The sequence below is a fragment of the Oryzias melastigma genome, unplaced genomic scaffold (assembly GCF_002922805.2).
Source record: "Oryzias melastigma strain HK-1 unplaced genomic scaffold, ASM292280v2 sc00246, whole genome shotgun sequence".
NCBI lineage: Eukaryota > Metazoa > Chordata > Actinopteri > Beloniformes > Adrianichthyidae > Oryzias > Oryzias melastigma.
Window position 1 is genome coordinate 253299 of NW_023416888.1, and position 14243 is coordinate 267541.

The 14243-nt window shown below is 46.8% G+C and overlaps 1 protein-coding gene across 2 annotated transcripts in view; it reads left to right on the forward strand.

Annotated features, from left to right (window-relative positions):
* Window positions 1–14243, forward strand: part of il17rd (interleukin 17 receptor D) — a 68840-nt gene that overhangs the window by 33405 nt on the left and 21192 nt on the right. For both annotated transcript variants that reach the window (XM_036210792.1, XM_024263664.2), the window contains exon 3: window positions 9804–9926. In XM_036210792.1, coding sequence (XP_036066685.1) covers window positions 9804–9926 — 123 coding nt within the window. The remainder of the gene's footprint in view (window positions 1–9803; window positions 9927–14243) is intronic.

The following is a 14243-nucleotide window of genomic DNA, read 5'->3' on the forward strand; positions in this document are numbered from 1 at the left end:
CACAAGACTGCTCCGCACAAACACGCGCTTAGCGCACCCCCCGCCGCGTGCGCACTTCAGTACCTCACCATGTGCGCGCCCGCAATAGTGCTCATCGCACTACCACCTTGCCACGTGCACACCTGCGCTCAGTGCACAGCTTTAACCCGCCACGTGCGCGCCAGCAATAACGGCCAAAGCCTCCGCACCTTGCTGCGTCCGCACCCGCGCACAAAACTGCCCCATCCTTCCGCGTGCCCGTTTGCGCATGTGGCGGCGCGGAGGAAGAGAAAAAGACTAGAGAGAGATGATAAAAAAGTGCACGCCTCCCTTTAAGAAGTCGGAGGGGAAACGGTCATGAAGCTGCATCGTCATCCATGACTGTTGTCACGGTAGATTGGTGAAAGCTGCGGTGAAAATAGAAAGTTGCGCAACAAATCGCAGGGTTTCCTAATATTTCCTAATGAAATAGTTGTGATCCAACATCGCGAAATCCTGGAGGGTCTGAAAAGATGAATTCTGCTGGAAAAAAAGATTGAAATGAAGTCCTCAATAGAAAATTCTTAAAGAGGAAGAGGATCAGCCAGCCGTAACCTTCCTCTTTAACACTGAACGTGACCCAGCTCACAGAAGGATGAGGAGGCCCGAAGAGGAGCAGTGGCTTGTGTCGAGCCCCAGTCTCTTCTCAGTGGCCCCCATCCTTTATGAGCTCCTCTCCTCCTCTTAGTCCTCCTCCTCATCCTCACCTCCATCAATAGGTGGTAAGGAGGAAAAGGGAGCAGTCAGTCGTGTCTCAACTCACGCCCCCTTCTCTGTCTGCCCCAAAGTCTGCCCTTTCTCCTCCAAAGCCCCTCCTTCATGGCTGGCTGCCCTTCTCCTGTCTCTGCCCTCCACCCTCCAGGATGCAGGAGCTGGGGAGGACAATAAGGAGGAAGTGAATGGATGAAAACGGGGACGAAGGGTCATCGCTTATTACCTCCATCAGTTAAAATATCATGACCTCCATCATCGCACGTCTCCATTGTTACTGGCTCAGCTGCAGCCAGAAACCACAGGCTCACCATCTCATCCGGGGTGGGGGGTGACATTCCACCTTCAGGCGTGGGCATCGTTTGTCAAACGACTCTTTTGGGGTCATTTTTTCAAAAACCTTTGAAATGGAAACATCAAAGAATCTGCAAGTTTCTTTGATATTTCTGCTTTTAAACCTTAAGTGTGTCAAAATAATTGTTGACTTCTGATGAAGCTCCAAACAAAAAGGATGAAATGTTCTGCATGATCTCAAGTCTCAAACTGTGCCTCAGTACCATCCACTGTATCAGAGATCTGGACTGAATGACGTCATCCATAGAAAACTGTTTACTTCCAACTCAGAAACAAATTGAGCCGATCCAGCTGCCATGCTGGAGCCAGATGAAGTCAGTGAGCAGTAGCTGGTCCGAGTCAGTCTGACTCATTGTATTTATGACAACCACTCTCACCAATCAGGAGTGAACTTGCTTGAAGGCCATACCCCTTACATTAAAAGCAGGCTTGGGAGAATCTGTCAAACGCATTCTACATTGGACGTGGGGGCCAACAGGCTCCACCTACTTTAATGAAGACATCTGATTGGTCAGTTTATAACATGAATAACATGAACTACAGACAAAAAATATAAACACATGAAGATTATCAAGAAAATGTAAAAAAATAAATAAATAAATAAATAAAAGGTGTCAGAGCAAGAATGGTTCTTCTTACCAATAGAATGACTGCTGTTTATTTCTCTGTAGAAGTCTATGGGATTTTATGGGCACTTCTTGTTTGGGACACCAGGAGCCACTCAGTCCAGTCATCAGATGCTGTACTGTCAATGCTCAGTTCTGAGGTTTATTTCCTCCAAACTTTATTTGCTGTTCTGGACTCGAGAGGTAAAACCGATCAAAGTGAAATCTCAAAAGTTCTGTCTGTGTTCTGTTTTCAGATCTGACTTCATCAAACCCCAAAGGCTTTTTTCAGAAACACTTTGTTGCTTTTTACTGTCTTTTCACTTTTAAGGTTTGCTTTAAAGGAGAATTTCTTAAAACTCTTGTGGGAACTAAAAAAAAGCTTTTCTCAGTGGAACTAAATGCAGCAGATTCTTGGTTTTGATTTTGTAAAAGTAAAACGCGGTAAAATGATCAGCATTGCGGTCTGACTTTTGTTTTTATTATTTCTTGGCAACTTTGAATCTGTGTCTTTTATCTGGTCTCTGGGGAAGCCCCCACCCAGAGGCTCACATTTAGAGGCTGTTTTCCACTATGTAGGTTTAAGCTTTAAACAAAGGCAGCGTATCATTACAGCTTCAGAAAAATATGGAGGCAACATTCAAAGATGGGGAGCGTCAGCCTTCTGTTCCAGCAGGACAGATTTTCTTATGCTGGCTTTTGTGCTCCTGGATCAACAGTCTGTCTGTAAGAAAAGTCCCACAGGAGTCCCTGCACTCCTCTGCTTACCATTGCTCAAAACGCCGCCGCACCACAAGCTGAACTGTACAAACAGCCTGAACAACAAAAACGGCCTGAACCCCATAAACCACCCATACAAAGCTAAATGGTGGGTGGAGCTACTTGGCAGTGGTCCCCATCCCATCGTTTCCCCCCCTTCTTGGTTTTAGTTGCATCTTAGACATGTAGGACCCTTGGTAGGGTGGAGGGGTTCTTGGACATCACTGTGAGCCAGTTGAAGATCTCTTCTCAGTGTCCTCATCGCCAATTTTAGCTGGGCCTTTATTACACACACACTTTGCACTTCAACAATATACACTCCAACACACACACACAAGGAGAGTGGGACCTCTAGTCTTCTGTCCCCGAGCCATCCTTGGTGACCCTGTCTCTTGGGTTCTGGCCTCCTGACGGCCCTCTCTCCATGCAGGGAGTGGGATCCCGGAGTTTTCTGGGAAGACCATTAACTGGGGATCACATCACATCTGAGCCGGGGGGTGTCTGTGTCCCTGTGGTGCGGGTTCTGGTCCCTGTGGTGCGGGTTCTGGTCCCTGTGGTGGTGGGGGGGGGTGTGGAGGCAGGTCCGCCTAGCAATCAGCCTCATTCCCGCCACCTGTTTTCCACAGCATTTAAGCCTCCACTTCCCATTCCTCTTCACCAGAGGGTCATCTACGCTCACGTAAACAAGCCTAGCTAAACCTGCTTTCGTCAGCCTCGCCAAGCCTGCAACGTTAGCCTCGCCAAGCCTGCATCGTCAGCCTCGCCAAGACCTGCCTCGCCAGCCTCGCCTCGCTCATACGAAGGACTCTCCAAGCCTGCCTCTCTCTCCCGTCCTCCTGTCTGTCCTGCTCGCCCCCTAAACTGCCTGCATCGCCCTGCCTCTGCCATCTCTCCCCACCAGCCAAGAGCTTCACGTGCTTGTGCCACTTCTCTCCGGCTTCACCTCCAAGCTCAAGCGTGAGTTGTTTACCTCACTGACACCTCTACTTCTTCGGAGCCTGAACTCCAACTCTGCTTCTCATCCAGCAGTGCTCGCTAGCGCCATTCCTCCGAGCTGGAGAGAGAGCCGTATTGGAGGATCACCATAATAATAAATCTTTCATTGAATTCCCTCTGGTCCTCAGTCATTGCATCCTGGGGTACCCTCAAGTGTTCTCCTTTATACCTGACAGTACCTTCTGGCCAGTATGGACCCCGCTATGGCTCAGGACTGGAAAAAACAGATTGAGGGAGCAATCAGTCACCATAATGCTCAGTTTTCACAGTTTTCAGCCCAACTAAATGACATTTCTCAGAAACTGACGCAGCTAACAGTTTCTTCTAACCAAGGAGATGACCCGTCCGGTCCACCTAATTATGCTCCTCGACAAGCTCCGGAACCAAAGATCCCAGCACCAGAACGGTTTGGCGGAGACTCAACAGGTTGTTGGGCCTTCCTCACCCAGTGTTCTATGCAGTTTGTTATGCAACCCTCATCATTTCCATCTGAAGCTTCCAAAGTGGCTTACACCATATCTCTGCTCACGTGTCAAGCTAAGCAGTGGGGGACAGCAGAATGGGAGAGAGGCTCGGCATTATGTCTTTCTTTTGACAGCTTCTCAAGAGAGCTGCGGAGAGTTTTCGACCCAGTCAAACCCGAGAAGGAGGCTGCACGTCATCTGTCAACATTGTGCCAAGGTAACCGTACAGTGGATCAGTATGCTATTGAGTTCCGTAGATATGCAGCAGATAGCTCCATATACCTGTCAAGACCCTTCCTCAACCCCTGAGAATACATTCTATTGATGACTGTTTGATTCACCCCAGCAAGTATATTACTGAACCGATTAAAATTCAGATTAATAATCACTATGAAGAGCGTTCCTTTTTTGTTATTGAGTCTCGGTCTCTTCCACTTATTCTGGGTATCACCTGGCTTCGTGATCACAACCCTCACATAAACTGGCAAACTAACAAGGTTCAAAGTTGGGGTCCTAATTGCCCGTCAACTTGCCTTAAAGCGGCACCCTTGAGCCTTTCTATCAATCAGAAAGCCGAACAAGGACCTCCAGATCTGTCTAAAGTTCCTCAGGTTTATCACGACCTGCAGGAGGTGTTCAGTAAAGCCAAAGCTACCTCGCTGCCCCCTCATCGCCCTTATGATTGTGGGCTTGATCTTCTGCCAGGTACGAGTCCCCTTCGGGGTCGACTTTATTCCCTGTCTGGTCCTGAACGTGAGACCTTAAAAGATTACATCAATGACTCCCTAGCTGCTGGTCTCATTCGCCCCTCCTCATCACCCGCTGGGGCGGGTTTCTTTTTTGTCAAGAAGAAAGACGGGTCCCTTCGCCCCTGCATTGACTATCGAGCTCTGAACCAAATAACCATAAAGAATCGCTACCCCCAACCGCTGATGACCTCTGCATTTGAACTCCTTCAGGATTCTAAGATCTTTACTATGCTGGATTTGCGCAACGCTTATCACCTGGTTCGCATTCGAGAGGGTGATGAATGGAAGACTGCATTCAACACACCCATGGGACCTTATGAGTATTTAGTAATGCCCTTCGGACTCACCAATGCTCCTGCTGTATTTCAGAATCTGGTCAATGATGTTCTGGGAGATATCTGATATTAATCAGTTCGTCTTCGTTTACCTAGACGACATCTTGATTTTCTCCAAGTCTGAGACAGAGCATGTACAGCATGTGCGAGAGGTTTTGGGGCGTTTGAACAAACTCTTCGTGAAAGCCGAAAAATGTGAGTTTCACGTGCCTTCCACCACATTTTTAGGGCTAGTTGTATCTGCAGGCGAGATTCACATGGACCCAGCTAAGGTTACAGCAGTCTCCAGTTGGCCCACACCTACGAACAGAAAGCAGCTTCAGCGATTTCTAGGTTTCGCAAACTTCTATCGCTGCTTTATAAGAAACTACAGCCAGGTTGCCTCTCCCCTTCACGCGCTCACTTCTAGTCAGACAAAGTTTTTCTGGTCCCCCTTGGCCGAGAGGGCCTTCACTAAACTCAAGAATCTGTTTACCACTGCCCCTGTTCTGACCATGCCTGACCCCTCTAAACAGTTTTTGGCAGAAGTAGATGCCTCTGATTCCGGGGTGGGTGCTGTCCTATCCCAACGCAACAAAGACAACCGTATGCATCCCTGCGCATTTTTCTCTCATCGTCTATCTCCATCCGAATGTAACTACAATATCGGAGACCGTGAGCTTTTAGCTATCAAGCTAGCCTTGGAGGAATGGAGGCATTGGCTGGAGGGTTGCTCTAAACCGTTCATAGTCTTTACGGATCACAAGAACCTGGAGTATCTCAAAACCGCCAAAAGACTGAATGCTAGGCAAGCTAGGTGGGCCTTGTTTTTTACAAGGTTTAACTTCACCTTATCTTACAGACCTGGATCCCGCAACGGCAAGGCCGATGCTCTTTCCCGCTGCCGTTGCTCTCACTAATATTGAGGAGGAGCTCTCTAGTGTTCAAGATGAGGTCCCTTGACCATCAAACTGCCCCCCTGAGAAACTCTTTGTTCCCGACAACCTCAGATCCAAGGTCTTGCACTTGTGTCACAACTCTAAACTCACCTGCCATCCTGGGATACCACGTACTCTTCATGTGGTCAAGCAGCGTTTCTGGTGGCCAACGTTGAAGCAGGATGTTCAAGAATACGTCTCAGCTTGCCCTGATTGCAGCAGATCCAAAGCATACCACGCCTTGCCTTCTGGTCAGTTACATCCTTTGTCTATTCCCCAAAGACCGTGGTCTCACATATCCATCGATTTTGTAACTGGCTTACCCCCATCCCGGGGCCAAACTGCTGTTTTGACTGTCGTTGATCGATTTTCCAAGATGGTCCATTTCATTCCCCTGCCTGAACTGCCTTCTGCCAAGGACACTGCCCAGTTGATGCTTGACCACATATTCCGAATCCATGGATTCCCTCGGGATATTGTTTTGGATCGAGGACCACAGTTTATTGCCAAGTTCTGGTCGGAGTTCTGCCGGTTTCTCGGAATAACTGTGAGTTTATCCTCAGGCTACCACCCCCAGTCCAACGGTCAGACAGAGCGTCTCAACCAACAGCTGGAGACGTCGCTGCAACTCCTCAGCAGCAGAGACCCCTCATCGTGGGCACAGAATGTCGTCTGGGCCGAATATGCTCACAACACTCTACCGTCCTCTGCCACAGGTCTTTCCCCGTTCGAAGTGGTGTTTGGTTATCAGCCCCCCCTTTTTGGGCCCCAAGAGAAGGAGGCGGCCGTCCCTTCTGCTATGGCTGCTGTACGACGTTGCCATCGGGCCTGGAGAACGGCTAGAGCACGGTGGATGCCTATAAGAGGCATGCCGACAAGAGGCGTTCTCTGGCACCTTGTTATACAGTGGGGCAGAGGGTTTGGTTGTCCTCTGCGGACCTGCCCTTATGGTTTGAAAGCCGTAAACTAGCGCCCCGTTTTGTTGGACCTTTCCCTGTTTCCAAGGTTGTCAACCCTGTGGCGGTTCGCCTTCGGTTGCCTAAACCCTTTTGAGCAGACCTCACGTTTCATGTGTCCAGAGTGAAGCCTGTGAGGTCCAGCAACCCCGTCCCTCCCTCCGTTCCCCCTCCTCCTCCCCGGTTCATCGACGGGGGTCCTGCTTACACGGTTCGTCGGTTGCTGTGGTCCAGGCGCCATGGCCGGGGGTGCCAGTACCTGGTGGACTGGGAGGGTTATGGCCCTGAAGAACACTCGTGGGTGCCTAGCCAGTTCATTCTGGGCCACGATCTCATCAACGCCTTCCATCGAGATAACCCTGACCAGCCTGGGTGTTTGTCTGGTGACGATCCTTGAGGGAGGGTTGCTGTGGAGGCCTAGCAATCAGCCTCATTCCCGCCACCTGTTTTCCACAGCATTTAACTCCACTTCCCATTCCTCCTCTGGCGAGGAGGAATGGGAAGTGGAGGTGGAGTGATCTACGCTCACGTAAACAAGACTAGCTAAACCTGCTTTCGTCAGCCTCGCCAAGCCTGCAACGTCAGTCTTGCCAAGCCTGCAACGTTAGCCTCGCCAAGCCTGCAACGTCTGCCTCGCCAAGCCTGCATCATCAGCCTCGCCAAGACCTGCCTCGCCAGCCTCGCCTCGCTCATACGAAGGACTCTCCAAGCCTGCCTCTCTCTCCCGTCCTCCTGTCTGTCCTGCTCGCCCCCTAAACTGCCTGCATCGCCCTGCCTCTGCCATCTCTCCCCACCAGCCAAGAGCTTCACGTGCTTGTGCCACTTCTCTCCGGCTTCACCTCCAAGCTCCTCCGTAATCGCCAAGCGTGGGTTGTTTACCTCACTGTCACCTCTACTTCTTCGGAGCCTGAACTCCAACTCTGCTTCTCATCCAGCAGTGCTCGCTAGCGCCATTCCTCCGAGCTGGAGAGAGAGCCGTATTGCAGGATCACCATAATAATAAATCTTTCATTGAATTCCCTCTGGTCCTGAGTCATTGCATCCTGGGGTACCCTCAAGTGTTCTCCTTTATACCTGACAGGGGGTCCGGGCTACTGCTATTGCCTAGGCGGGGGTCATGATGTGGGGGATGACCGAACACTCTCCCTCTTTTACATTACATCATCCTTCTCCGCAAAACATAAAGACTCACCTGATCACAGGTATCACCTTTGCACTCACAGTTTGTGTGACAGAATGAAAGGCTTTGTTTACATGTGTGGGTTTATATGCCACTCCAGTTGTATTGTGTACTTTTTGGAGCCAACAGCTATGTTTGTAACATTTTGTGTGTGTGTATGGACAGACTCTGCCCCTTTTAGACCAACATTTACACCTGACTGAACTTCCTGTAACTTGTTGTTTTATGATGGGTGATTTCTTTATGGTTCCGCAACACCACTAGAGTAACACACAGTGGTTCATAATGATTCAGACACCAGTGAAATCAGGAGGTGATTGTTTGTGTTGCGATTTGGTAAAACTGAAGTGTTAATGACATGAAAACTTTGTACCGCGTTTCATTTGATCAAATAACTGGGTCCTCCACCTTTAGCAGCAGAACTTCTTCAGAATGTAACTATTTCTCTCAGGAGCCGTTGTTAAACCAGCCCAGCAGTCTAATTAACTTTTAATTAGCTTTCTGATTAACTTCTTTTTTCTAATCCTAATTTTTTTTAAAGATTTTTTTTTCCATTATCACAAGTTATTAGAGTTATAAATTGACCAATCAGATGGCTCAATAAGCGTTTGTGGGTCTGACGTCGACCGTCTGGGGGGTTTGATTGACAGATGACGGGTAGCCAATGGGAGCAGACTTCATCAATGGGTCCGTGAAGACCTTTTAACACCTACTTTACAATTCAACAATGTACCAATCATTGTCCTACTGTTGTTTTCCTCAATGGAATGTACCGATGCAGCAGTTTAAAACAACAAGAGGAGCATGCTGTCGACATTTTTAGATGAGGATTTACTCTGTAGAAATAGATTTCACTCTGAGGTTATGTGATTTGGACTTTTTTGTTTGTTTAACGTTCGTTTTTCTTTATTTCAATGTTTTGATTGTAGCTTATAAATTATAAGTTATGTATCATACAGAATGGTACAGCTCCTCCATAAAATCACCAACCAAAGTTTCATCTTCTTCACTTTTCCAGCTTCAGCCTGAATTAGACTCAGCCGCCTGAGGAGCGCGAGACAAACTTGAAAGGACCTGGTCGTATTTTCAAACAGATAAAAAGATCCAGCTGTTCACTTGTTAGGATGGTTATTTATTTTAAATACCGGTGAACGCGCTTCTCACGTGCATCTGATCAGACTGTAACGTTGCAGCGCATGTGAAGAGACAAGCTGTTGCTGCGGCGCACACACGAGGGGGGGGTTCTGCAGCGGCGTCACCCAAATGCTCCTTTTATCTCGACAAAAATGAATAAATGTAAGTAAATCCAAAAGGACCGCTGACAGAATCAATTCTCCCTCAAAGACTTCAACAATGACTTGTACAATTCTCCTGCGTTATTACAGTAGAATCTGTTTACATACGCGGTCTCGTGGTCGAGGCGTGGAAAGAGGCGGACACTCATAATAAACTCACTCCTGATTGGTGACAGTACTTCCTATAGATTCATGACTCAGCTATGACTCACAGAGACTCAGACCAATCGCTGGAGATGGGTTGCAGACGTTTGCAATATGGCGATATCCGTTTCAGGAAGTGACAGTGAAAGCGGTGGCCTACTTTTAGGAGGAGTGGAGGTAATGCATTTCCAATGGGGGACCTCATGGCTCGAGAAGTCCAGTATTTTTACAGTCAATGGTGACAACTAATGGGACTTTAAACAGGTCACTTGCTGAGGTTTGGGCTCTGCTGTTAAGCTCTTTGTCCCCTCCCTCCACAGACTGCTCTTTAAACTACCCACTGGGGAAACATGTGATCCACGAAGTCTCCAACATCTCCTTCATTCATCTGGCCTGTGAGGATCAAGCCGCCGTGGTCGTCCACTGGTCTGCCAGCCCTCTAGGTAATGTCCGTCTGCACACCTGTCCACCTGTCTGTCTGCTCTGCTGCCGTCGCAGGTTTGGAGGTGAAAGAGGAAAACCGAGGAGGTAAAGCCGTCAGAGGGCTAAGATTACCCAGCGCTGTGTCACTTTGATCAGGCCCTCAGAGGGAGAAAAGAGGATCACATCACGCTCCACAATGCCAGGGTTTGACCGTGAAGGAATGCGTGTGCACGTGTGTGTGCGTGCATGAGCTTAGTGTAATATGACCAGTCCCCTCCTTCACTCTGCAGCAAAACTGTTGTTTTCTCACAGAAATTCTTCCAAAATCATCTCAAATGATTCTCAGTCAAAAATCACAGAACTGCATTCTTTCATTCTTCCTCCTCTTCAGGTTTCCTTTTCATTCCTGTCCCCTTCCCTTCCTTTCCCTCTTCTTCCTCTGCATGATTTTCACTGTTTGACTCACAGGAGCATTTTTGGAAAACATTTGAAGCAATGTTCAAAGTGTTTTTCCATAACCTGTGTATGACATCAAGACAGTTATTGAAGCTTTAAAACAATGTAATTCAGTAAGTCATATTATGTAACCCTTTCAATGGATAAATAATAAAAGATTTATGAATGTGTTATCATTAAGATCATGGCAATGAACATGACTTATCTTTAGCAGCATTTCTGCTTTATGTCATATTTATGTCTGCAAACGGGCAAAAAAAAACCTTTATTAAATTCACCCATTTTTCTGTTTTGTAGTTTATGATTGTTTTTCATTTATCATTATTTGTTTAGAATGACAAAAACAACAAATCTTAATTTAATGATGAAATAATGCAGTAAAAAAGTTGCAATTAAAGAAAATCTTTGTGAAAGTTGAGATGAGATTCTGGAATAAAAGTTTTGCAGGTCTGGAGGTCCGAGGTCAGAGATGGAGACTCTAAAATCATCCAACTTTGGATTAAAAGGCCTTATAAAACATGGGACTGTTCAGGGGTCTGTTCTGATTTCTGACACAGAGCATCACAACCTGATCACGGATCAGTGGTCGAAGGTGGTCCCAGATGCATGATGGGAAGAAGCCTTCATGAAGGACGCAATGTTGCAGAGGTCTTCATGGAAACGGTTTCCATGCTGCAGAGCAGAGACGTTTCAGGAAGACTTTGACAGCCTGGAGTCCGAGGTGTTGACCCAACCTCGAGATCCAATCAAACATCTGCAGGACAAACAGGACCCGCCCAACTGATTACAGGACTTAAAATCTGGGTCAAAACAGTGATAGGTCAGCAAAGGGACAAAAATGCTGTTTGTTTTATTATTATAGGCCAGTAACAGCTTGAAGTTATTAAAATTTGAAGTTTTTATTGAAGTTTTTAAAATTCTTTGTAAATCTGTGCAGTTTGTGTTTTTGTTTGTGTCTTTGATTGAGTTTGTTTGTAGGTTTGATTGTCTTTTTGTGTGTTTGTTCGTGGGTTTGTTTGTGTGTTTGAGGGTTTTTTTTGCAAAGTCATAGGTGTGATTGTCCATTTCTGTGGTTGTGTGACCAATGTTGAAGCCTTCTGCCATGTTTGTGACTTGCTCATTGTTGAACTCTCGATCATTGTCTGTGTTAATCTTTGGGGCCCCATGAACACTTATCTACGAGTGAATGAAGGATCTGATGATCTCTGAAGGTTTCTTGGATCTGACGATGTTTCCTGCACTACAGCGTGTGAAATGTGGCATGGCCAAAGTGTTTGTGAAGCTTCAGAAGTGTTTCTTTCTCCTTTGGAGACATCTCTGCTGTAACAACAAGAACTTCACTTTCAGCTTCACTATAGGTCACTTCTGCAGTTTCATCTCTGATGTCCACACAATAATGTCCCGAACTGGTGAGCTCAAGGGGTATTTGTTCCTTAAACATGACAACTCTGTCATTCTCCATGTCCAAAACAGTTCCTGCTCTCTTTAGAGACATTTTACTCAGCAGCAACGGAATATCAGCTGGCACAACTTCACTTTCAATGTGACATTGGCTCCGGTTCAAGTCTTTAATGTAACTTTCCAACCATTTTTCACCACAAACAGTACGTGTGCATGCAGTGTCAATGATGGCTGATCCTTGTGATTCAGTTAGAAAAATCTCTGATTCCGTCATAGCTGCTTCAGTGAATAATGTAATGTTGCATTCTTCCACATCTTCATCTTCTGTCAATTTCACATCATTTCTCCGATGAGGACAATCTTTAGCCCAATGGTAGGTGCTCTGGCAGATGGCACATCTAGTTCTTCTCCTGTGCTTAACAACTGGATTTGTACCTTGCTGCAGCTGCCGCTGTCTGGTCTGTGATGAGCCGCTGCTCCCCTTAAATCTGCCTGCTGCTCTTTGATTAGTGAAAAAAAAATTCATCTTGTGCATCACTGCTTTTACTTGCTTCTCTGGTTTTTCCCCCAAAAGTCCATTTTAATACTGTGACGAAGAGGCAGAGGCATGTGGATCCATGTGCAAACCAGGTTTTAATGGAGAACACAGGCTGTGGCAAGGCGAGGTCAAAATACAGGCAGAGGTCAGGACACAGGCAAACAGGGAGTCAAGGGGGCAGGCAGGAGTCAGAAACCAGCGGCAAACGAGGAGTAAACTGCTCAGAAATGACTGTGTGGCAATGCAAGACTTCGCACTGAGGTGGTGACTGCAGGCAGACTAAATAGTGGTGGTGATGAGGTGGATTGGAAACAGCTGAGGAGATCTGGCTGAGTGTGGAGAGGGAGTGCAGGGTCAATACTCAGGTGAGGGCTCTCTCTGGTAGTTGAAGAGGGAAGCAGCAGGTTGATCCATGACAAATACAGTCTTCATGAAGTTTTCATCAAGACAGGCGTTGTCAAGAAGTTTAAACACCAAAACAGCATCTGGCAGAGTCATGTTGTAGTTTTTCATCTGATTGTATCTTTGTTCAAACCATTGACTGTAAAAATACTGGACTTCTCGAGCCATGAGGTCCCCCGTTGGAAATGCATTACCTCCACTCCCTGTGAAAGTAGACCACCGCTTTCACCGTCACTTCCTGAAACGGCTATTGCCATATTGCAAAGGTCTGCAACTCATCTCCAGCGATTGGTCCAACAGGAGCATTTGGGTGACGCTGCTGCAGAGCAGCGCCAACCCCCCCCCCCTTCGTGCGCAGCAGCAGCAGCTTGTCTCTTCACATGCGCTGCCACGTTACAGTCTGATCAGATGCACGTGAGAAGCGCGTTCACCGGTATTTAAAATAAATAACCATCCTAACAAGTGAACAGCTGGGTGGCTCAGGTGAAGGGCTGGCACCCAGGAGCCCTGGGTTCGATTCTCAGGGTTGTCCACTGATCTCCACCCAGATTGGGTCCTTAGGCAAGACCCCTGACGCTGCTGCCTAACTGGGTCCCTGTGCCCCTCAAGTACAGGGTTGTGTCAGGAAGGGCATCCGGCGTAAAATCTCGGCCAAATCACTGATGCCAAACAGTGGGTGATGTTACGCTGTGGCGACCCCGAAAGGGATAAGCTGAAAGTGAAAGAAGAAGAATCTAACAAGTAAACAGCTGGATCTTTTTTATGTTTGAAAATACGACCAGGTCCTTTCAAGTTTGTCTCGCGCTCCTCAGACGGCTGAGTCTAATTCAGGCTGAAGCTGGAAAAGTGAAGAAGATGAAACTTTGGTTGGTGATTTTATGGAGGAGCTGTACCATTCTGTATGATACGCAACTTATTATTTATAAGCTACAATCAAAACAGTGAAATAAAGAAAAACGAACGTTAAACAAAAAAGTCCAAAGCACATAACCTCAGAGTGAAATCTATTTCTACAGAGTAAATCCTCATCTAAAAATGTCGACAGCATGCTCCTCTTGTTGTTTTAAACTGCTGCATCGGTACATTCCATTGAGGAAAACAACAGTAGGACAATGATTGGTACATTGTTGAATTGTAAAGTAGGTGTTAAAAGGTCTTCACGGACCCATTGATGAAGTCTGCTCCCATTGGCTACCCGTCATCTGTCAATCAAACCCCCCAGACGTTCGACGTCAGACCCACAAACGCTTATTGAGCCATCTGATTGGTCAATTTATAACTCTAATAACTTGTGATAATGGAAAAAAATCTTTAAAAAAAATTAGGATTAGAAAAAAGAAGTTAATCAGAAAGCAGCAGAGGAAGAATGATTATTCTGACATATAAAATGACTGAGAAATAACTGTCTGTTTCTCAATGTAAGTCAATGGGACTTTGGCCTTTTTGGAACCCAGTGGTACTTCCTATATGGAACACGGAAGAGGGGGGGTTGGTCAGTCCAGTTATTTTATATACAGTCAATGGTTCAAACTCTACAATG